General features: G+C 33.8%; 1 protein-coding gene across 2 annotated transcripts in view; it reads right to left on the bottom strand.

Moving 5' to 3' along the window:
• Positions 1-23,733, bottom strand: part of SMAP1 (small ArfGAP 1) — a 194,825-nt gene that overhangs the window by 55,940 nt on the left and 115,152 nt on the right. The window contains exons 5-6 of one of the 2 annotated variants that reach the window (XM_051997220.1): positions 8,074-8,148; positions 2,462-2,542 (exon numbers count right to left, since the gene is read on the bottom strand). In XM_051997220.1, the coding sequence (XP_051853180.1) occupies positions 2,462-2,542; positions 8,074-8,148 (156 nt within the window). The remainder of the gene's footprint in view (positions 1-2,461; positions 2,543-8,073; positions 8,149-23,733) is intronic. The other variant, XM_051997221.1, reaches the window with a different exon arrangement.

Below are 23,733 nucleotides of genomic sequence, written 5' to 3'. Positions count from 1 at the left end.
TTCAACATTGACCCTTGCAAAACTTTCTGTTCCAATTTTTCCCCTCATTCCCCCAGATGGCAGATAATCCAATACATGTTAAATATGTTAAAGTATATGTTAAATCCAATATATGTACACATATTTATAGTTATCTTGCTGCACAAGAAAAATCAGACCTAGAAAGAAAGAAAAAAAAAATACCTAAGAAGGAAAACAAAAATGCAAGCAAACAACAGAAAGAGTGGAAATGCTATGTTGTAGTCTACACTCATTTGTGGGCAACTATTAAGGTAAAGATTTAAGGGGAACAAAATAATCCAAACTATGCTTTTTAAGATGACAGGTTCTGTCTGAGCTATCAATTGAATCTATCAGTTACTGTAAAAACTGTTCCCTGATGACCTCTGAAAACAAAAATGTTGAGCATCATAAGGAGGGAAATTTAAAAAGAAAAAAGAAAAGAACAACATCCTATTGCTCAAAGGCACTGAAGTATATACAGTTTTGAGGATTATTTCTCTTTCCAAGGGCAAGGGGGAAAAGAAAGAGGGTCCTAAAATTATATATTTAAAACAGAGAGCAACCTTAGAGATCATCACCTCATTTTAAAGAAGTTAACTGAAATAGAGATGAATGTATTTTTCCAGGGTCTCATGAGTAGTAAAGAGAAGAAATGAAAGTTGAATCTAGATACTCTGGGTCCAAATCAAGACCTGATGAGGAATTTAAAGAAAGCAATTAAATTACCAGAGAAATGAGTGGGCTTCCCATATAAAGCTTTGCCTAAAAAATAAATAAATAAATAAATGAAATGAAAACAAAAAACATTCGGATACTCAATCTGGAAAGACATTTAGGCATTGACCATAAACTTATTTATCATTCCTTAGAATGACAAAATGCTTTCAAATTCCAACCAGGCAGTCACTTTACAGTGAATGAGAGATTTTACAATACACAAGATTAATACCTAATGGTTCTTGGTGAATACATTCAGAGGGAGAAAACTTTTAATTTAATAAATATACAGAATGTCGACAAGCAGTTTTAAAGAGGAAGCAATCATTTAAGTGAACCTCATTTGCTGCCTGAATTTTAAAAACTGAGGGATGGCTCTTTAGTTCTTTATTCTTGAAAACGTATGCACAAAAAAACTCCCAACCCATATAAATTAATCCATCACAAATGATAAGCTTCAGTTGCTCTCCCCACTTTTTCACCTGCCAACAAAGATGTTCAGACTCTCCTTAATCTCTCTTGGTTTGCATATTATATATAGCCTGCTCCATCTTAGTAACCACTACTCTCTCCAAGCTCCTGTAATCAGCATTTTTTCCTATATCTATAATCTGGACATTTCCTTTTGAGAAGAGAGACACATATTTGCAAGACATTTCTACTTAGATGAATTATTAACACCTCAAACTCAATGTATCCAAAATCAAACTTATTTTTTCCCCAAACCTGCTCTTCTTTACCAATTAACTATTTTTGTGTCAATCACCAAGATTCATCTAGTCTCCCATGTTGACAACTTTTGGACTATTGTTGATGTATTTTCCTTTATAATCTGTCATAATTAATCTGCTATTAGTTCCTATCAAATTCATATATAAAACATCTTTTAGAGCCATCCTTAGTTTTCTCGTCTTACTCTCATCCTTCCCCCAGACCCTTAACCACTAAGCAGACCATAGCAGCAGAATGCTAACAGGTCTTCCTGCTTCGCTCTATAGCACAGTCCTTCAGAGAACTTCATAGCACAGCCAGAATAATATTTTGAATTCATATATGGCCACATTATCCCACTAGTCTACCTTGAATATGCTCCATATTCTCCCCCTTACTGCTTCTGTTCAATTATTTTCATTATCCTTAGAAGATCCTCCCTTGTACTCTTCAGTTGATATTCATTTTTTAAAGCTCAGCTCAATTGTCACCTCTTCCATAAATCATTAGGGCCCTTCATTTGATTCATATAGCAGTACTTTGTTTTAAAAGTCCTTAATGAATCTCACATAATACTATATATTAGTTATACAAACTAGACTAAAACTCTATTATAGTTGGAATGGTGCCTTATCTAAGTTTTATGTCACTCCCATATCTTGTATATATAAATATTTAATAAATATTCCTGATCATCCCAGCAAAAAGTATTATTTCTTTTTCTTCTAAATTCATATACTACTTTATTTTTACCTCTTTTATTATTTTTCAATTATTGCATTATCTTTTGTGTACATATCTTAGCTCGAATACAAAACTGTAAACTCCTTTAGAATAGGTGCAATTCTTATACAAACATTTTTCTTCCTCCACTCCTCTAACTCATGCCTACCTAGCAAAGACTCTTGTATGTAGTAGCAAACATTGGGTAGCCATTTGTAAATTTAATAAATAATCATATATTTAGAAGATCACTTCTAAATACACAAGAATTCCTTATTTCCTTTTCTAAAAATAAGAAATGTTTTACCTTTTCAGCTGAAATGGGTTTTGAAGGCTTTTCTGGTTCCTTTTCTTTCTTTTTCTCTTCTTTTTTTTTCTCCTTTTCTTTCTAAAAAAAAAAAAAAGAGGAGAGACTGATGGTAAATCACCAAAATAAAACACATGGTCAGAAATAGCCAATGTTTAGATTATTTTTCTTAACTGCATTTTTTTGTTACTAGAGGGAATTCTGTTGGGAGTGGGAATTAGAAAAGATGGTAAGCCACAGAGAAATGGGAGTGATGGCATAAATTTTAAAAACACCAATAAACTGTTAAATCTAAATAACCTGTGAGCAGCACTTTCACAAAGACATGCTTCACATTTTAAGAATTATGTTCTGAATCACTAGCATTCATATAAACATTATTAGTTAAGAAAGGAAAATATGAAAGCGGTATGGTGGGGGGGGAGGGGAAGGAAGTAATTTTGCAATTGAAAAACCATAGTTTGAATCCTGCCACAAATTAGCTATAAAATTTTGATCAAATTACTTATCTTTGAGCTTCATTTTTTCTCATTTGTAAAATATTCGGGTGAACTGTTGAAAAGAAAGCCATTTTGGTTTTTAGGTTTTTTTGCTAAGGCAATTGGGGTTAAGTGACTTGCCCAGGGTCACACAGTTAGGAAGTATTAAGTGTCTGAGATCAAATATGAACTCAGGTCGTCCTGACTTCAGAACTAGTGCTCTATTCACTTTACTACTTAGCTACCCCAAGAAAGCATTTTGTAAGTGCAAAGTATGATATAAATAAGCTATCATCATAATTATACATGATAGGTGATGGAATAGATAGAATGCTGGACCTGGAATCAGGAAGACTCCTCTACCTGAATTGAAATTTCACCTCAGATATTAGCTGTGTGATCCTGGACAAGTCACTGTGTCTCAGTTCCTCAACTGTAAAATGAGCTGAAGAAAGAAACAGCAAGCAACCCTATTTTATCTTTGCTAAAACAATCCCAATGGGGTCATGAAGAGTAGGATACAAATGAAAAATGACTAAAAAACAAAAATGATTCTAAAAACTTAGATGATTCTCTAAATTCTCTTCCCCCCCCCCCAAAAGGCAACAGAATACTTAAGCAACAGTGATTAGTATTATTTCCTTTCACTCGATAGGCTATATCTACATTACACAAAGCAAAGAAACACATCTCCTACCAAAAAGTTAAAGGAAAGAGTAAGATATCTATGTTTTATTTGAAAAACTATTCCTCTAATTCCTAAAAGCATATTTAGGCTGAACTGGACTTGTTCCTAAAAGCAAGTAATGGTTTTAATTTTTAAAAAGAAAATGAAATTAACAAACAGAACAAATCATAGATTTAGCAAGAATGAAATATATAAATATAGCAAAGAGAAAAATGTATTAATTCTATATTTGAGAAAATGAAACTATGTATCTAAACTGGGATTCAGAACACTATTCTCTTAAATAAATCCCAATATTACATGTTTAAAATGACAAATAAAACCTACAGTTCCCAACAGTGTTCCAAAATTCTCTCTGTAGGAAAAGTTCTAGTATTTCTTCCTATAGAAAGCAATATTATAAATTGCTCAAAATTTGTACTATACTACATGAAGAATTTATATATGTACATATACGTAGTGTTTTTTTTAAGGACAAATTTTAAAATCTTTCAAAAGTATTTTATTTTTCCAAATACATGTAAAGATAGTTTTTTGAACATCATTTTTGTAAGATGTTGTGTCAAAGTTTTTCTCTCTCCTTCTCCAAGACAGCAATCAATCTGTTAAAGATTAACTATATGCAATTCCTTTGAACACATCTCCATAATCTATCATATTACACAACAAAAACAGACTAAAACAGGGGGGAAAACTAACAGAAAGAAAAAACATAAAAAAAGGTGAAAATATTATGCTTTGATTCACATTCAGTCTCCAGAGATCTGTCTCTAAATGCAAATGGCATTTTCCATCCCAAATTGATTGGAACTGCCTTGAATCATCAGATTGTTGAGAAGAGCCAAGTCTATTACACTTGATCATCACATAATTTTCTTGTTACTATGTTCTCTTGGTTCTGCTCACTTCACTCATCATCAGTTCATGTGAATCTTTCCAGGGTTTTCTGAAATCAGTCTCCTCATCATTTCTTATTAAAAGATAATTCTGGGTTCAAAGATAATAAGGCAGAGTATACCAGAAGCAGCATTCCAGTTTGTTTTTAGAATATTATTTAGACAAGGATAGTATATTTATATCCCACTATTCTTCTGTCAAGACAATTTCATATGTCCAATAACTTAATGCTAATTTGAGCCCACAACTAAAGCACCCCAGGCTGGGCCTATCCTATCCTATAAAACACTCAAAATGCAAGTAGAATTAGAAAAAATTCCAATCGATGCTCTCTAGCTTAACAATATCCTTCCTGAAATGGGGAGACCAGCAATGAATACACTACTTTAGATTTGAGTGGATAAAGGCAGAGAAGAAGAGAACACTTCACTGGTCCTAGATACAATGCCCCTTACTGGAAGCTAGGAACACATCCCCTTTGATTTTGTGGCCATTTATCTGAAGCCCTAGCCATATGCATGAGTAAAAACAAAATTAGTAACTATAGCTGGAATTTCACGTAAAAAAAAAAAAAATATATATATATATATATATATATATGTATGTATGTATTTTAACTAAATGGGTACACTCCAGACAAGGAAAAAGCCTCCACACATGCATTTATAATGTTAGTGTTTTCTACAGCAAAGATGGCAAATATGCAGTTTGCAAGATGGCCTGGAACTAGATCAAAATGTAACTGGGAAATATTTAACAAAATAAATAAAAATACAATAGAACATAGGTAATATGTGGCTTTTTTGGTCAACACGTGGCCTGCACATATTCTTTCTTTTCTTTTTTTTTTTGGCTGAGGCAGTTTGGGTTAAGTGACTTGCCCAGGGTCACACAGCCAGGAAGTGTGAAGTGTCTGAGGTCACATTTGAACTCAGGTCCTCCTGACTTTAGAGCTTGTGCTCTATCCACTGCACCACCTAGCTGTCCCCTGCACCACCTAGCTGTCCCCTGCACATATTCTCATTTACAATTTAATGGTCTCCATTTCTGTGAGTTTGACACTACTGACCTAGAGACCTGAGAGGTCAGTGACTTATTCAGTCCTTTCCAGTCTATTCTTTCCTACTCTTCATGAAGGTCACTGACTTGCCCAGATACATATAAACAGTATATTAGAAGGAACACTCAACCATGAGTATTCCTGGCTTCGAGACTGGCACTCCATTATTATTGATAATAATAATAAACATTTACATAGTGATCATTATGTGCCAAGCACTGTGCCTTGGCTTTATGATTATCCTATTTGATCTTCATAGCAACCCCCATTTACAGGTGATGAAACTGAGGCAAACAGGTTTTAAGTGACCTGCTCAGTCATGTATCAGTGTATGGAGCTAGATTATACAATTGCTGCTGCTGCATTTTCCCCGTTTTATCAATGCCAAAAGTAAATAATTTTCAGTTGATGGCCTCAGGCTTGTTTTGTCATACAAACTACTCTCCAGTCACACTTCCCCATTTTTGAAACAGACTTTTTTAACCCCCAAGTAAGAATTTAAATTTATCTCCATTAAGTTGTATTTTATTCAGATTGAAATTGTCCTAGAATAAGGATCTTTAAAATTCAGATTTAATTATATTTTTAACAATACTTTTCGAGCCTTATATCCCCTGAAAATTCATAAAGCAAGTCACTTACAAATTTCTCCAAGTCTTTAATAAAAATGTTAAACAGCATAGGGGTCAAGCATAGATGCCTGAAGCATTTCACTGCAAGGTTCTTACAAGATGACAAGAAACCCCCAGTAACTACTGTGTTGGATCCATACCACAGATCTGTGTATAATATCACCTAACCCAACATCACACCCACGTATTTCCTTAAAACATCAAAGAGACATTAACTGATGCTTTGCTAAAATTTGGTTCAGTTTTTTCAACTTTTCCTTATTACCATTCAAGAAAGCCTACTTAAAAAGAAAATTATCTTTTCTTAATAAAGTCAGGCTGATTCTCTATATTTACCACTTCTTTTTTCTGGGTATTCACAAACCATCCTTTTAACAATATATTCTAAAATTTCTCCAAGTCACAGAATTTTTCCAAGTCAAATTGTTCTATAACTTGCAAATAATATTGACTTCTTTTTGAAAATTCAGACACTGAGGCAGCTAGCTAGGTGACTCAGTGGATGTAACACCACCCTGGAGTCAAGAGGTACTGAGTTCAAATCTAGTATCAGACATTTGAACGTCTGAGCTGTGTGACCCTGGGCTCAAGTCACTTAACCCTGACTACCTCATCAAAAATAAATAAATAAATCCAGGTTTTGTCATTATTCATAATCTGTGGTACTCCATGATCTCACAAAGATTGTTGAAGTTAGATGGTAGCAGAGAAAAAAAGAGGAAGAGAGGGAAGGAGAGGAGGGAGAGGGAATGGGCATGAGGATTGGGTATGTCTAGAATAGGGAGTCTTTCACCAAAGAAAGCTGAACTCCCCAAAACAAAGACTTTGTTGGAATACCTCAATTAGATTGTATAATAGTAAAATGGAAAATTCAAGCAATGCAGAGAAAATGTTTCTTGAATACATGAAAGAAAAGAAGGTCATAGTATGTGGCCAGATAGAATATTGCTGGAGTCTACCCCAAGAATAATTCTCTTAACCTTCTCTTTTCTTCCCACGCTTCTTTCTTTTCTTGATTTATGAAGCCATAGATTCTTCAAAAGCTATGTTATTTTCAAATGGGTCCAATAAGAATAGGTACTCTGGAGGTAAGAAAAGGCAGCTTTTTGTGCAAAGTTATTTTCCAAATTGTATATATTAAAATAACAAATATTTACTAAATATTTTCTATGGACTGAGGATAGAATACAATGAAGTGACTCCTAATAATCAGAATTTTATGTACTAATAAGTATGTCAAGATTAGTTCTGAATAGCTATTTCAAAATATTGAATTCAGAAAGATTATAGATCATAAGTTGTAGCTAGTCTATCAAAATTCCTTAAGATTGGTTTTATAACACTAAAATTCTTAACTGAAAACAAAAATGTTTATCATTCCATAACTCCCATGATGTACATTAATGTAAAATTTTAAATTTTATCCAGTCAACTTTCTTAATGATAAAATATGTATTTAACATTTCTGACCAATATTTATAGACATAAAACCTTTAAAAGAAAATTCAAAGATAGTTTAGCTGGAGAACTCACTAAAAAATACGTGAACTCAAAAGCAATTAAATGGAAATTCCTAAAAAAAAAAAAAAAAAAAAAAAAAAAAAGAAGAAGAGATAAATACATAAAATAATAGCTTTTAAAAACATATAGATTAAGACTTTGACTCCACACAGAGATACAGGCTAGAAAAAACAAATGTGTTGCACTTTAAATTTTGGGGACTCAGAGAAATATAATCAAGTATATGAAATCTTACCCAAATTACATTTCATAATAAGGGAGGAAAGAGGACTTACAAATAGGTGTTCTAAAATGCAATCTGTTATTGTTTTTTGTTTTTAAACAAAATTAGATACCTCTGATTTATTTTTCTCAGCAGCAGCTTGCAGAGGAGAGGATACCAAAGGCTGAAGAACATCAGAAGAAGAAATCTGTATATAACAGATGAAAAAGAAAAGAAGGAAAGCAAAGAAGGTGATCAGAATTGAAAGAGAAAGCAAAGAAATACAATTTCATGTATTTCTAAGAAAGAGAAACAGTATGAGTCAAGTTAACAATGGAAGAACAAAGCTGCAAACAAAAGCATAAAATTAGTCTTTAACATTTTTCTGGTAGCATTTCTTAAAGTAAAAGAATCTATCAAATAAGAGTGTATGATTTATATTGAAATTCACTGGGATATAATTAAAAAGGTACTTGGATAAGATTATACTACAAATATGAGAAAAATAATTAAATTTGTTTCACTGTTCATTTTAACCAATTCAAATGCTAAAATATTAATGATCTTAAGTATGAAGGCACATTGTCCCATGTGGCAGGAGAGAGAAGATAGTTTATATTTTTATTCATGATAACATTTTTAAGAATGAGAAATGGGGGGGGGGGGAGAATCTGGAATGGTAAAAGATTTAATTATAATTTAGATCAGCTATTTAAAAGAACAGGGGAAAAACAGAAAAAGTGGGCTAATATATATCTATTATATAATTTGAGTAATAGACAGCCAGACTTATTATAAAGCAATTTATACATCTTCTTCTCTGAGACCACCATGTACAACCACTATTTCCAGTGTCATACTCACTGAATTACTCAAAGGCATTATGAGACATTTATATACGCAACAGAGGCAATTTACACATGAAAATGGGTTTCATCTAAAAGCATTTTCACACATCTTCCCACCCAATTTCTACATGCGTAGTTGATCACTTTAATGGAAGCATTATCTTCCTGCTCTCTTTACTGCCAAAATGTAACTGAAATATGTTCACAAAACGTGTAGTAGATCTTCAGAGCCATAAAACTGACATCTCTATGCTGCCCTATCATATCAATAGTGCCTACAAGGAATTTTAAAAAATAAATGGTGCTATTACAGATAGGTCATTATGTAGTGTCAAAATAACATTACTTAAATGACAAGTACTCAGCCAATCCTCCTGGTTATTACATTAGTTTTGACATTAATTCTGAAACCATAACTAAAGACAATAGACTTTAGAAGATCTTTTTATTCCCTGTAGATTACTGTACACTTATATAAGAACAAGTCTTAATGGTCTTGTTATATATCACACAAACTGATTATATAGAGTTTACTAAAAAGAAATTATGTTTGTAAAAATACAAAACAAAAACTTTGGATCTTGCACTGGAAAAATTAAACTACATTTGAAACTAAAATTTCAATTGGTAATGCTTTATCCTAACCAGGATTTCACTGTTACAATTTTACATGCAAATTATATTAGAGCTAGAAGAATACATAATGAAATTATCTCAGATAACAATCTGTCTTTTTTTTTTTTAACCCTTCTATTGGAGGGTATATGCTATGGCATATGTCAGAGACAGCATGATAAAATGGACAGAAAGAGTTATAACAGATCTGAATTGCAATTCTGCCTCTGATAATTAATTACTATTGGTGCTACTATAGGCTTTCTTTTTCTATAAAATGAAATACTACTACTTATTCCAAGAAGAAACAAGTGAGATAATGTCAAATAATGTTTTGCAAACTTTAAATCATTTTAAAATACCAACTATTATTATTTTATCACCGATAAGATAACTTCCATGGTGGTAAAGTAAGAAAAGTCATATAAAAGTCTAATGACCCATAGAAAACAAATAAGAATCTCATGATACAAAAAAATTAATTTGAGTGCAATTTTTTGTTTGTATTTGCAAAACAAAGGAAATATACAGTGTTCCTTTCTGTAACTTGCAAACCAAAAATTTAATTCAATAAATCTAAATAACAAAACAAAAAGCATATTAGTTGAAAAAGACAAACCTGGGAGAAATAAGAAGGCTAGAAACCAACAACTAAATATAAAGGGAAATAAAAGCAGATGAGAAGTATAGGGGAAGAGAGAAATAAGAGAAAAATGGCTATGAGTGGAAGAGGAGAAAAAAGAAAGAAGAATTTGGTGGCAAAGGTGGGGAGTGGGATGGAGAAATGGAGAGACAATAAGGAGGATACCATAGAAAGAAGTCCAAAGGTCACCAATTATTCTTTTAAAAAATGTATGAGATGTATGGGACTATCTGCCATCTAGAGGAGGGGGTGAGGGGAAGGAAGGGAAAAATTGGAACAGAAGGTTTTGCAAGGATCAATGATGAAAAATTACACATGCATATGTTTTGTATATAAAAAGCTATAATAAAATAAAATTTAAATTTTAAAAAAAAGTATGAGAATTGCAATAGTTCTGAAACTCTTTTCCTTAGTGTGAAATTTGTTGTCTGTTACTTTTAAATTTACATTCTAGATTTGAATTTCAACTTAAATGAGACCTGTAAATAACTAACTTATAACACAAATTCAAATATATGTTGAGAGAATAATAAGAAAATTCAGAGTTAGGTCACTGGATCTCCCAGAGAGTTAAGCCTAGAAAAATGCTGCTCAGCCACAATATCGTATCACAAAAGAAATAACACTTTGCCACACACAGAATAACAGTGTGTCATACTGTATCTAACAATAATTAATCAAAACACTTCTCATAGCCAATTCCCTACTGTACCGCATCCAATTTAATCAGATCCACAATATCATAGGTGCTAAAAATATGTTGAAAGGACCCTAAAATCATCTATCTGAAATTTCCCCATTATTTTCATGCCATGACTTCTCTATGTCTATCTCTATCTACTATCTTACTGCTATCTCTTATCAAAAGGAAAATTGGACTTCACACCTGGATCCCCCCAAGACTTTTATTGGCAAGCTTTGGCCTTATCTGGCCTGGATTCAAGCCTCCACAACTCTTCTTTCCATCTCTTCACCCTTTTCACCTTTCCTTTAGATAAGAAGGAATGTCAAATTTCTCCATTTGAATTTTAAGGTTCTTGAGGCCCGGAACAATTTTGTTTTTTTGTATTAGTACCTCCAAAGCTTGGCACATAGAAAATATTTAATGAATGCCATCTACCTGACTATCAATCTACCAATCATTGGAAAAGACTTTAAAGGTCTGTGAATCTGCTAAAAGATTAAACTGAGAAGCACCTAGATGACCCAGTGAATAGACCACTTGCCCTGGAGTGAAAAGATGGATCTGAATTCAAATCTCACTTCAGATACTTACTAAGTATGTGTGTCACAACCCAAATAACTTAAGGGGCAGAGAGAGAGGAATTAATTAAGTCATAAACTATGAAGTAGCTTTGAGATTTCCTACACTTTCAACAAAATGGGAAAACCTCAAAGTGCAACTACTCCAGTGCACTGCAATCTGAAGTCATTTTGCAGTTGTGTAAAAAAAGAGTTGCCAAAGCTGTGAGAAATCTAGTCAAATAGAAGAATAGATTAGCTGTTAGGCTAATGCCTCCATCCTAAGTTATCCATTTGACTATGGCTGTTTGTCTTGATAAACCAAGAAATAAAAAGATTCATTTAAAAAACACAATGTTATAAGGCATCTAATCACTCTTTCATTCCCCCCAAATTTTATTTTGAAGAACACTGAATAAACCTCTGCTAGTAATGATTTGATATAAATTAATTCTCAACTATCCTAATAATCATCAGTTTAAAATGTGTTCAATTTTTCAGGTAAATGAGTACAATGGGACGTGATTTTATTATCATTGTTCTAAAAGAAGTAGTAAAGTAAAAGAAATAAAAGTTAAAAATAAAAGGCCTATTTTTCTTTGAATTACTATTTATAAGTAGGAGAGGTCATACTGAATATTATAATAAAATAATTAAAAAACTGATGATTGCCAGTTCCAATTGTTCAGTAATGAAGAGAACCAGATACACCCAATGAAAGAACTACGGGAAATGAGTGTGGACGACTCATAGAATTTCCATCCTTTTGTTATTGTCCACTTGCATTTTTGTTTTCCTTCTCAGGTTATTTGTTACCTTATTTCTAAATCTGATTTTTTCTTGTGCAGCAAGATAACTGTATAAATATGTACAGATATATTGTATTTAATATATACTTTAACATATTTAACATGTATTGGTCTACCTTCCATCTAGGGGAGGGGTGTGAGGGGAAGGAGAGGAAAAGTTGGAACAGAAGGTTTTACAAGGGTCAATGCTGAAAAATTACCCATGCTTATGTCTTGTAAATAAAAAGCTATAATTTGAAAAATGATAGAAGGGGAAAAAAGCAAAAACATCAAACCAGAACAAAAAAAGAAATATTTAAAAAGTTATATTAAATTTTAGACAATAATTTGCTATCTTTTCTTTTCAGCAATATAATTAACTTGGACTTATTTCCAGTAATTCTGATTTGTTGGATTCATTGTTATTTTGGTGAACAAAACTAAGCATTATTCTTAGTAACATTCTAAGATTTGTTTTTAAATCACCCTTAATATTTCCTTTTTATTTATTTTGCTCAAAATAATAAAAAAAATTTTTACTGGAAAAAGCTTGATAATTGCAAAACTTTAATGATACTCAATTAAAAGTCAACCAATTTTTAAAAATTATTTCTTGTGCAATTAAAGGAACAAAATGTTGTTCAGTCAACCAAAGTGAATAAGCAAATACATGTAGTGGATAAAATTTGTTTTCAGGAATTAGAAGGCAATGAAAAAGGAATTTAAAACAAATAATATGTGTAAATCTTTGAAATAATGGCAGAATACCCTTATCATCTCAGGCCTTATTTCATCTCTACTGTTTTCTTATTATCCTTCACAAAGAAGTAAGGAAATAAAGAATGGTAAATTTTCTGTGGAGTTTATCTAGTTTATTCATTTATTATTTCCCAAATATTTATTGTGTGTCTTTTATTCATTGGGCATTATTTACCTTTTATAGGAAATAAGAAGATAAAGAAAAATTCACAGGATCCTTCTGTACTATCAAGTTACTGTCTTGTCCCATCACCTTTTAATCCATGCTTCTAGAAATTTTCTATACCCCATATCTTCCAAGGTACCACATGTTCCCTGTTCAGTTACCACCATAAAGCCCAGAAAAACAACAGCTCAATGACACTGAGAATCAACAAGTCAGGCCTAAAGGAGGGGAAAACATAGTCATCAAAAAGTATTTGCCAGTGTCACATTCTGCACAAATTACAAATGGAATAGAAATTTATAATTTATTCTCTTCCCAGTTGCCAAAGTGATTTTCCTAAAAGCACAGGAAAATTCCTGCTTAGTAAATTCTAGCAGCTTCTCCATTATCAATGGAATCAAGGACTGATTCTTCATTTGGCATCTAAAATCCTTCACAAGGAAGCTCCAATCTATCTTCTTAATCTTATTAAAGACTAATTCCCTTTATATACTCCACGCATGCAGTCACACTAATTTTTCTCTAAGCAAAGCCTACATGTAACCTTCTATATGAAATCTATTTTGATTCCTTTTAGGTAGTATCTTCTCTTAAAAGTCACCTTGTGTTTTTGTGGCTATATTTTATATATACTTATAAACGCAAGGTCCTTGAAAGCAGAAACGGTTTCATTTTTATCTTTTTATTCCTAACTTGAAGCTTAGAACTTTAAAATTGCTACTGATTGATTGATCTAGATGGTAAATTTCTCTAGATGCTCCCATTTGGAGACAACATTACATTGACTGAACTGATTTCTGGACTAACCCAAAAGTAGCTACTCAATAAGATACATTGGAATCCCTTTAGCAATTCACACAAGAAAAACTAAGGTGATGAAAAATGAACATTAATCATATAACAACATATGGTCAGTATATAAACCTTGGATAGATCCTGCAAATGGAAAATGAACGGGGCCAAGAATTGAATACAAAGAAAGAAACTGGATGTCCTACATTGTCAAAAATGCCAAATTACTATGTGCACTCACACATCAATCATTTTTAAAACAGTCTCCCTATGGTGCTATGGTAATAAGAAAATCATACAGAACAGTAGTAGCCACCTCAAACGGAAAGGGATCCCTACAAGCTGCATACTGATTTAGAAAATCACAAGTTAACATTATCTATGTTGCCCTGTATTTTTATTTATTTTGCTAAACATTTCCCAGTTATATTTTAATCTGGTTCTAATTACCATTAGAGTTTTGCAAGTAAGTCACAGAGCATTTTAGGAATTTGACACCCATTATAGAACAGTTTTAAAAAAATAAAAATTATAGATAATCAAAAGTTCAATGAAAAGATTAGTGATTAATATCCAGCTCAAAAAACTTATTTCTTAGAATTTGAAAATTCAAAGGGACTTAAAAGGGATCCTAGCTCTAGTTTAGCTAATTAAATAAAAGTCCAGTTCATTTCTGGACAGTTTTTATCATGAAGAAATTCATGTTTAAATCCATCTGAAAATCTGCTTCTTTGTTCCCTTTTACCTATAAAGAATTCTATATAGTTACTGGATGAACTGGATGCATATTCTCTAATCATAGCAAACAGAAAGACAAGCATTTTTTTATAGTATATGACATTTTTTACCATCTCAAAGTAGGAGTGTCATTAAGAAGCAATTGACAAGCTTGCTAAAAACTGCCAGAAAGAACAGTTTAGTATCAATTATACTAAAAGTAAAACCATTATTTTGGGCATTCTCCAACATTTAAAAGAACAATACTAAACAATTTAATCCAACATGTCAACAATGTATTTGGCTACTTGAATGAACCCTTATAGCTTAATACCTCCTGTGGGCCAATCTAAATTCAGCTCTACTCAAAATCTGATATACCACAGGAGCAATACGGAAACTATTTTATGATTGAAACAGTCAACTGGTAACGCCTGCCCTTAATATTTTTCAGGCCAAAAGAGCCTCTTCTATGCTTTATAGTTCCAAAACTCTAAGGTCTCAACGAGTATTTGTCCAGGTGCTTGAGCTGATTCAAAGCTGGTATTGCGGGTGGAGGGTGGGGGGAAATTGAGGCCTGACTTAAAAGGCATTCCAAATATAAGTTAGAGGTCTTATCTGAATAATCTTAAAATAAATCTTAAAATTACAACACCTGAATTTTAACAAAATAAACTCACCTCTTCCTTCCACAATTCTAGTCTCTAAGGTATGTGATTTTAAATACAAAGTTAGGTATCGTATAAATAAGTGTAATGCTGGAGAAACTGAGGCAAGATGAGATTAGAGAGTTTTAATATTTTATTTCAGTTTGGGAGAAGGAGAGATAGTCTGGAGGCAGAGCAGAATCCATTATGCCTCCAGAGCATCAAAATGTGAGATTCCAATGAATTAGATATGGCTCCAAGTAATCAGGGGAGACAAAGGCAAGGGGTGGAGTCTGAACACTGGTAAACAGCGGGAATTTCCATTAATTTGGTCTTGACAGGTTGAAGGTAGGACCATAAATTCTTGATAACTTAGGAAGACTTAGGAACCAGATGTCTGAACTAGAGGATCTTTCCCTTATCTGAGATGAAACATTTAGAGTTTATAACCTTGTAATAGCCCGTCCTAAATTATATCACTCCTAATAGTCAGGGGATAGAGGTAGGGGGTGGGTGTTTCCAGCAGGGGGAATTGAGGCAGAACAATAAAAGGAAACTATGGCAGAACATAAGTACTTACTACGTATTAGGCACTGTGCTAAGCTCTGGGGATTCAAAAAGAGGCAAGGTATTGTTGTTGGAATCCTTACAAAGTGTTAAGTCATTAGAATTGATAGAGACAATAATTATCTAATTTAGCATGGTTCAGTATGATTGATCTGATCCTACAAGGAGATGTTATGGGCCAGAACTTGAAACAAGGTACTAATTGGAATTTAGGAGACAATGTTTAAATCTAGTTTAGAACAGATTTAATCCTACAACAAAATAATGGTTTCCCAGTGATATAATGATTGGTGTGTACAGCATATAAGCAAGAAGCTCTCAGGGCCAGACACAGAAGCCCACTCTTGGAGACGGAGACAGAGTCATTCCATATCCCACCTTTGTGCTGGCTGGAGACATTTGGAGGGAGTTAGGGGCGAAAGCTCAAGACTTTGAAGGACATAATAAAGGACTGGATTTTAACTCCTGGCTGTATTTAAAGTGATTATTACTCTGAACTGAAACTAAGGCTGCCTCCAGAAAACCTCCCCAAGAAACCTGCTCTCAGAGAGAACCATCATATATTATAAAAAAGAAGAGAATACTACAAATAGTCACTGCCCTCAAGAAGCACACAGTCTAAAGGAGGATAGAGGCAAATAAGTATGTACAAAGAAGTTATGTAGAGCATAAATATGATGTCAGTAAGATAAGGAAGCCCCTAGAATTGAGAAGGATTAGGAAATCCTTCCCATAAAAGATGAGATTTTTAGTTAAAACTTAAAGAAAGCCAGAGAAATGAAGAGACAGAGATGAGAAAGGAGAGCACACCAAGTATGTGAACAGCTGGGAAAACTCAAAATACCAAGAAATGGAGTCTCTTATTTATGGAACAGTAAAGAGGTCACTGTCACTAGATCAAAGAGTACCTGGACACAGAAAAACAAAAGAGTAAGATCCTTATAATCAACAAACATCCCACTCAACAAACAACCATCTCAAAAGTTGTCATTACTAACACTACATTTTTTAATTAAAGTCAGAAGTACTAGATTTAAATTCTAATTCTAACACCAGACCACTGTCTAACAATGACTGTGTTTCTGAGATAATAATACAATAGAGTATTGCATCTGGAATCAGAGAAAATGGATTCAATTCCTATCTCTACCAGTATGATTTTTAAGCAAGTTACTTAATTTCTTTAGGCCTCAGTTTCCCCATCTGTAAAATGAAGTGATTGTACAAAATGACTTCTGAGATCCTATTACTCCATCAGACTCTCTTATCAATACTTCAAGGATCCTTATGCATTTTCTCTTTTTTCATACTGCCGCCGCTCACCTACACAAAATGAATGCACTAAGACAAGGATCACTCCATCAACTTGGACCAATGTCCTTCTATTAACTCTAAGCTTGGATTAATTAGGGTGAGGTACCAATACTACATAAATTATTCTTGAAAATTGAGCACAAATAGAGTTCTAAAATCTAAGATAGAAAAGGATAAAGCACAGAACTATAGATCTATGTCAATAATCAATACTAATTCAGGTAAGGCCCGAAAAAAATGGTAAAACTGCCAGGAGTGAAATATAACAAATAAGTAAACTGAGGCAATCCTCTGAGTGTGATAATTTATTAACAGCACACTAAGCCTATTAATAAAAGGGTCTTGGGCTCACCCCCATTTGTACACAAAGATACAAAAAAAGAATGAAGGCTGATAGGGCTTTTTAAACTTCAGTGGACCTTCTGATTGGCTTGACAACCCATCATTTGGGCACTGTCTGGTAAATGCAAGAGAAGATCAACTGGTGGTCATTTTAATGAGATGAGTTAATAGTCCTCAGCATCTCCCTATTACTGCAAATTCCATTATCCAGCAGCATTTGTTCTTCCTAAATTATGGCTTAGGTTTCCCAGGTGAAAGGATGAACAGGTCAGATGTGGCAAGTGAGCTCTCTCTCTAAGACTTAAGAAATGCTTCTTGCTGCATGAGACCCAGCTACCTCTAGTAATCTTCTCTAAAAGAACAAAACCACAGCAATCAGGATCTCCTCTGTCTTCCCCTTTTAGACCAGGTCACCCCCAACTTCGATGAAGAAAAAGCAAAGGAAAGGGCTATGTCCCCTAGAAAAAACTAAGCTCAAACGGGCTTCTATTTAAGGGATTAAAAAAAAAAAATTAGTGCCCTACTCCAACTGGCAATACCTGTTCTTAACATTTTTCAGCCCTTCTATGCTTTACAGTTCCAGAACCCTAAGATCTCAACAATATTTGTACAGGTGCTTAAGCTGATTCAAAGCTGCTTTTTTTTTTTTTTTTTTTTTGGGGGGGGGGTGAGGTGGGAGGAGAAGGGATTTGAAAAGAAGGAAGAACAAAGAGAAATTGGGCCTGACTTAAAAGGCATCTCTAAGTATTATGAGATGGTCTTATCTAGATTATTTTTATAATATAATTTATTATATTTAAATTATAATTTAACAATTATCTGTCATTGGTCTACATTATTTGATCTGTAAAGAAGCAAATGAATATTCTGAATTCCAAGTTACACAGGATATAAGGGCCTCAATAAGGCTTTTAATATTTTTTCTGGAGTCTTGAGATGTCACTATTGTTATAAGGCAAATGCTGCTCCTATGAATAATAGTAGCTTCAGCTACAACACTTATTTATGTGAATTTTGGGGAAAATCTTTTGATTCTATATGTGCCTCAAGTAGTTGCTATTCTAGTTAGCCTTCAAGTACTTTCAGAGAATCATGCAACGGGAATCCTATATCTATCATTTTTATATAGTATTAGCGCCATTCATCACAGAAAGTTCTTTATAAATAGCACACCAATAAAGTCATCTTTGCAACATATCTGTGAAAGGTAAATGGCTTACATTTACATATAAAATACCAATACAATAGTTTTTTCTTTCTTTGAAAATCAAAATCAGAAACCCTGGTTTCTGGTCACAGAGTATTTGACATCAAAATGTACCAAATATCATTGGGTAGTTTTCTTAACTTTAAATGGAATAAGAACTGCTTTACCTCAAAAAGAATATATGGCCTTAAAGTGAAATAGGACAAGACACAAATAATAGATGTGGCTGTAAAGGGTTAAAGGAATATATATGATGGTCCATAGAAGAATTAAGTTATTATTATGATGATGACAATGACTTGTAAAGGTGTGGGATTTAGAAGATCCTTACCCAAAATGACTACTCAGAGATCACTCAAAATAGAAAGCAGAAAGGTTGTTTATTAAACCACCAGAGGATGAGCAGTTCTATCATGAGATAAGGGAAAGAGAAAGCTGTGGTAGGAGGGCTAAAGAAGTAATAAAGATACACAGCTTTTATATAAGAGATTACATCACAAATAAGAGAGCATTGAGAAGGATGGGGGGAGGCATCTAATTGGTTGTTGCTATCCGGAGAGATTGGAATGGAAGTTTTGTTTCCCTGAGATCATCTGATTGCTAGGAAACAGAAAATCAGGCCTTCAGGCTTTTGATAATCAAGCAGACAGTGGTAAATATGGGCCTGCACATATTATGCAGGTCATAGGGAAAACACAGAAATAATGAAAATAAAATACAGAAAAAGAATTCACGCATTCTTGTAAGTTCTTCATTTTATCTCTATTCCACGCATAAAGAGCTTTAGAGCTTGCAAAGTACTTTTCTCAGAGTTGCATTCCTACTGGTAGGTAATGCTTATATTACTGTCCTTTTAGAAAAGATCAAATTAGAGAAAGGTTAAGTGACTTAATCAATAAGAATTTATATTTACTATGTGCCAAAGCATTGTGCTAGATACTGTGGCTTCAAAGAATTAAAAAAGAAAACATTAACTACTCTCTTATAAAATTAACATTCTATTAGGGCCTTATATTTTAATGGCTAAGATAACATAGTTATTGTTATCCCAAGACCCCATGGAACTTAGCAGGGTTGAAGATTAAGCAAGCCCTAGAAGAGCTGCCACTGCCCACTGTTTCCCCAGTTGCAAGCTGGTCCAATAGTATTATTATAATACATACTCTTTTAAAGTTGTAATGTCTGAGAAACTGAGGCAAGGTAGAGATTAGAGAGTTTTTAATATTTTATTGGATTTCTGAGAGGGAAAGATTTTCTGGGACCAAAAGATCCCAGGGCCGATGTCTCAAAGTATTAAGCAGTCAATGTGAATTTTCCATGAAATATATACACTTGGCTCTAAGCGACCAGGATAGACCAAGGGGGGAGGGGGGAGGGGGATGGGGGGTGGGAGGGAGGGAGACCATGAATTTTTGATAATTCAGAAGGAGTTAGGAGCCACAGTCTGAACTTAGAGATAGAGGATACCAATTAGGTATCTGAGATAGGACATCTGGAGTTTTATGACTCTTTCGGAATGTCAGAATGGCCAGCTATAGCCCTAATTATCTCAATCCTAATGGACAGGAAGGGGGGTTGGCAACAGGGGGATTGAGGCAGAACAATCTAAGGAACTGAGGCAGAACAATTGGAAAAACTTAGGCAGGACAATAAAAGGGAGCTGTGGTATAACAAAGTGAGAGAAGAATCTTTTATTCAGAGATTCTCAAAGTGAATTGCTCATGGGCAAAAAAACCATCCCAAATGCAGAAGCAGAAGCAGAAGCAAGCTTTATACTTTATATTGTTAGTTTGGTTCCTTATCCCTCCCCCCTTCAAGGTTCAAATTATTCAGATTTACATTTGGTCAGATTTAGTCAAAGTTACAACTGTTTGGATTTATAATCCAAGGTAGTTACATTTGGTTGGATTTACAATCCTCTTCATTCCTCCATTCCATATATCAAAAGACTTGTGCCCTGTTATTGACCCTAGCTGTTTTGGACTAGTTTAGGCTCCTTTGTCAGTAACTTTGTTGTTTGGCCAGTTCCTTGACGCATAGTGATTGATTAGAGATCTCTTAGCAAGATACTTCTCCTCTATTCATCCTTTTTTAACAATGGGGGTAATGGTCTAGAATTTGAACACAGGTCTCCTACCTCCAAATACAGACTTTATTTTATGACAGTGACTCTCAAGAAAAATAGGGAGACAAGGTTCCAAGCATGACTATGGAAAAAACATATCACAGGGAAGGGAAATACTTATATATTTATGTATTTATTACTGTAATTGTGCTTTATTTTTTAATTTCATTCTCGAATATTTTGGGGAAACTAGAAAACTTCTTAAAATAATCTTTTGAATAAAATAATTAAGTCCAGGGAAAACTTAAAAGACTAATGAAAAAAAATATTAAACTCAAGAAAGAAATTCTTCATCTGTTCTGGTCTACCACATATATAAAATTGTATCCATAACAAATAACGAAGACAATTCTACAAGAAATGTGTCATATTTCATTTTAAAATATTCATATAATCAAAATTCCTTGAGATGTTTAGAAAGTGAAACAAGGGTTTATCAGCACTGCTAAATAAAATGGTTTCATAAACTACTTAAAGCAATGCATGCATCCATGAACTATATTAAGTTTTTGAACCCTTTTTCCACACTAAGAATAAAATTAGTCTGTTACAGGTTTCCCATTATACTACTCCAAATGCAAGTACTTCCAAAAATTACAGAGAGCATTTTATCTGACAGCTGAATTTCCACAGCGTTGTTCACAGTAATTTAAAATATATTCTTCTTAGAGCATAACACCTACTTCCTATATTGCCAAGTTTTAAGAAATCTACAAACCTTACAAGCTTTTGTGAAGAAAGTAACCTCCAAAGCAAAATGAAAATGGACATTTATAAAGGGGGAAAAATCCTGAATGAATAAGGAGTAACATTCTTCCAGATACTAAGAATTTAACAAAACAACATGAGAAAAAGACTACTAAGATGAGTTAGAAACTCTGTGGAAAAGCATCCTGCCTGCATTGATTGAGGCTAGAAAAGGTTTGAAGGAAAAAACCTGAATAGGAGGAAAGCCTGGGATCCTCCACAGAATGGGGCAAGGAAGAGCAGTCTTACAGATAACTAGGAAACCCTTTTGAGTACACTGTGGCAGAAAGTTAAGACAGATGAAAAGTAGGATCAAGAATAAAGATAATAAATAGTCCACTGGGGTTTAATCTGGCAGTCTGACCCCTAGGCAGAGATACAGTGGCAAATGCTCAACAAGTAGCTCTCCAGGGGAAAAAATATTGCAGAGAAATACACTTTTTAGTTTATTCTCCATTATTAACATTTTTTTTCTTCACTTGAATCTAGACAAGACAATCAAAATAGTTCTGTTAGTTAAGTGCTCAAAAAACAGAACTCTGCTCCAGAGTAATAAAATCTATCTAAAGCCACAACAGCATTTTGTCAAACAAAGCTTCAGGAATAGTAACTAAATTCCTACACCATTTTTCTTGTCAACTTGTGGAAAACTGGTGATTGTAAGGGGAGGGATATGGCACTGTTAGAGTGTGTGGTGTGTGTGTGTGTGGTGTGTGTAGTAGAGATCAGGTGAAGAACTTCCAAGAATATTTAAATTTCTCTTCTATATTTTAGTTTCTCTAGGTCTCTGTGACCTGCATGAGTATGTTGAATAGTAGCCAATATGTACTTAGATTTTAGATATATGTATTTAACCTAGAATGATGACATTTATTGCTGTTCAAGTTATCAATGTTTAGACAACAAGTTGCCTGATGTAGGGTTCCTCCAAGAACTAGGGAATCTGCTGTTTTTGGCACAAATAATATCCGGGGGGGGGGGGGGGGGGGGGGGGGGGGGGGGGGGGGGGGCGCCGGGCGGCGCCGCACCTATCTGTTAATGTTCTCCAACTCAAGATGTAATCCTTTGTAACTAAAACCTATAAAAACTGTATACCTTATCCCCTTCTTTAGCCCTTCTACCATGAGCTTTCTCTTTCCCTCCTCACGGTGGAATTGTTCATTCTCATGAGAATTCATTAAATAAACAACTTTTCTGCTTTTTACTTCAAGAGATCTCTGAGCAGTCATTTTTCAATAAGATTTTCTATCCCTCACATTAAGATTACATTTTTGACATATTTGGATTTTTTTCTCCTGTTATTTATTTTGCTAGTATAGAAACAAAGACTGGCAATTTTACAGGTAGAGAGATAAGTAAGTCTCTTATACCTCTACCAATATAGACCACCACCTTTTCTGCACTTTATAATCTAATAACTTTTATCCAGGATACTCAAAACCAGAAATGAGGCAAAGATAGGTCTTCAACCCAGGCCCTTCTGGCTTCAAGACTGGCTTTCTAGCCTAATCTACAGCAATGCCTCAGTTTTTTCAGCTGAATGCTCTTGTTATTTGACCTGATGAGGTTTTGTTTTTGTTTGTTTTTTCAGCTTACTCTGTGAAACAGTCTTTACTGATTAGGCCCTAAAGTTGCACATTTCACCTATATTGTGCCAAGTTACCTAAGAATAACAAAGTTGTAAAGGAAACCTATTATTTAATAAAATAATTCAACAAAAAGAACAGCTACTCAGCTTTAAGATTTAAGTCTAGGGGTAGCTAGGTGGTGCAGTGGATAGAGCACCAGTCCTAAAATCAGGAGGACCCAAGTTCAAATTAGGCCTCAGACACTTCATTTCCTAGCTGTGTGATCCTGGGCAAGTTATTAATTTAACTCTCTCAATAAAAAAAAAAAAAAAAAAAGATTTAAATCTAAAAAGTGCTGTCCTTACAGCAAATCTATGAAGTTGTATCTAGGAAATCTAGCACAGTGACTTGCATACAGAACATTAAATATCTGCTTAATGTAGTAGTATAATTAATCTTATTTTATAGATGAAGAAACTGAGCTTCAGGCCAGCTAAATGAATTCATGGGTCACTAAGTGCTGTAAGCAGATTCAAAGTCTCCTGACTCCAAAACCACTAGTCCCTTCATCACTGTACAATGATCTCTCTTAAAATTCAGTAATTGTCCACTACATATGCAAAGTATGTATAAAAGGATGTTGATAGTGTATCAGAGAGCGTACAATTGGAACATTGACAATTACAACACACAATAACTACATTCA

Source organism: Antechinus flavipes, chromosome 4 (genome assembly GCF_016432865.1).
Source record: "Antechinus flavipes isolate AdamAnt ecotype Samford, QLD, Australia chromosome 4, AdamAnt_v2, whole genome shotgun sequence".
Classification (NCBI taxonomy): Eukaryota; Metazoa; Chordata; class Mammalia; order Dasyuromorphia; family Dasyuridae; genus Antechinus; species Antechinus flavipes.
Note: the sequence above shows the minus strand (reverse complement) of the source record. Positions and strands in the feature narration are given on the sequence as shown.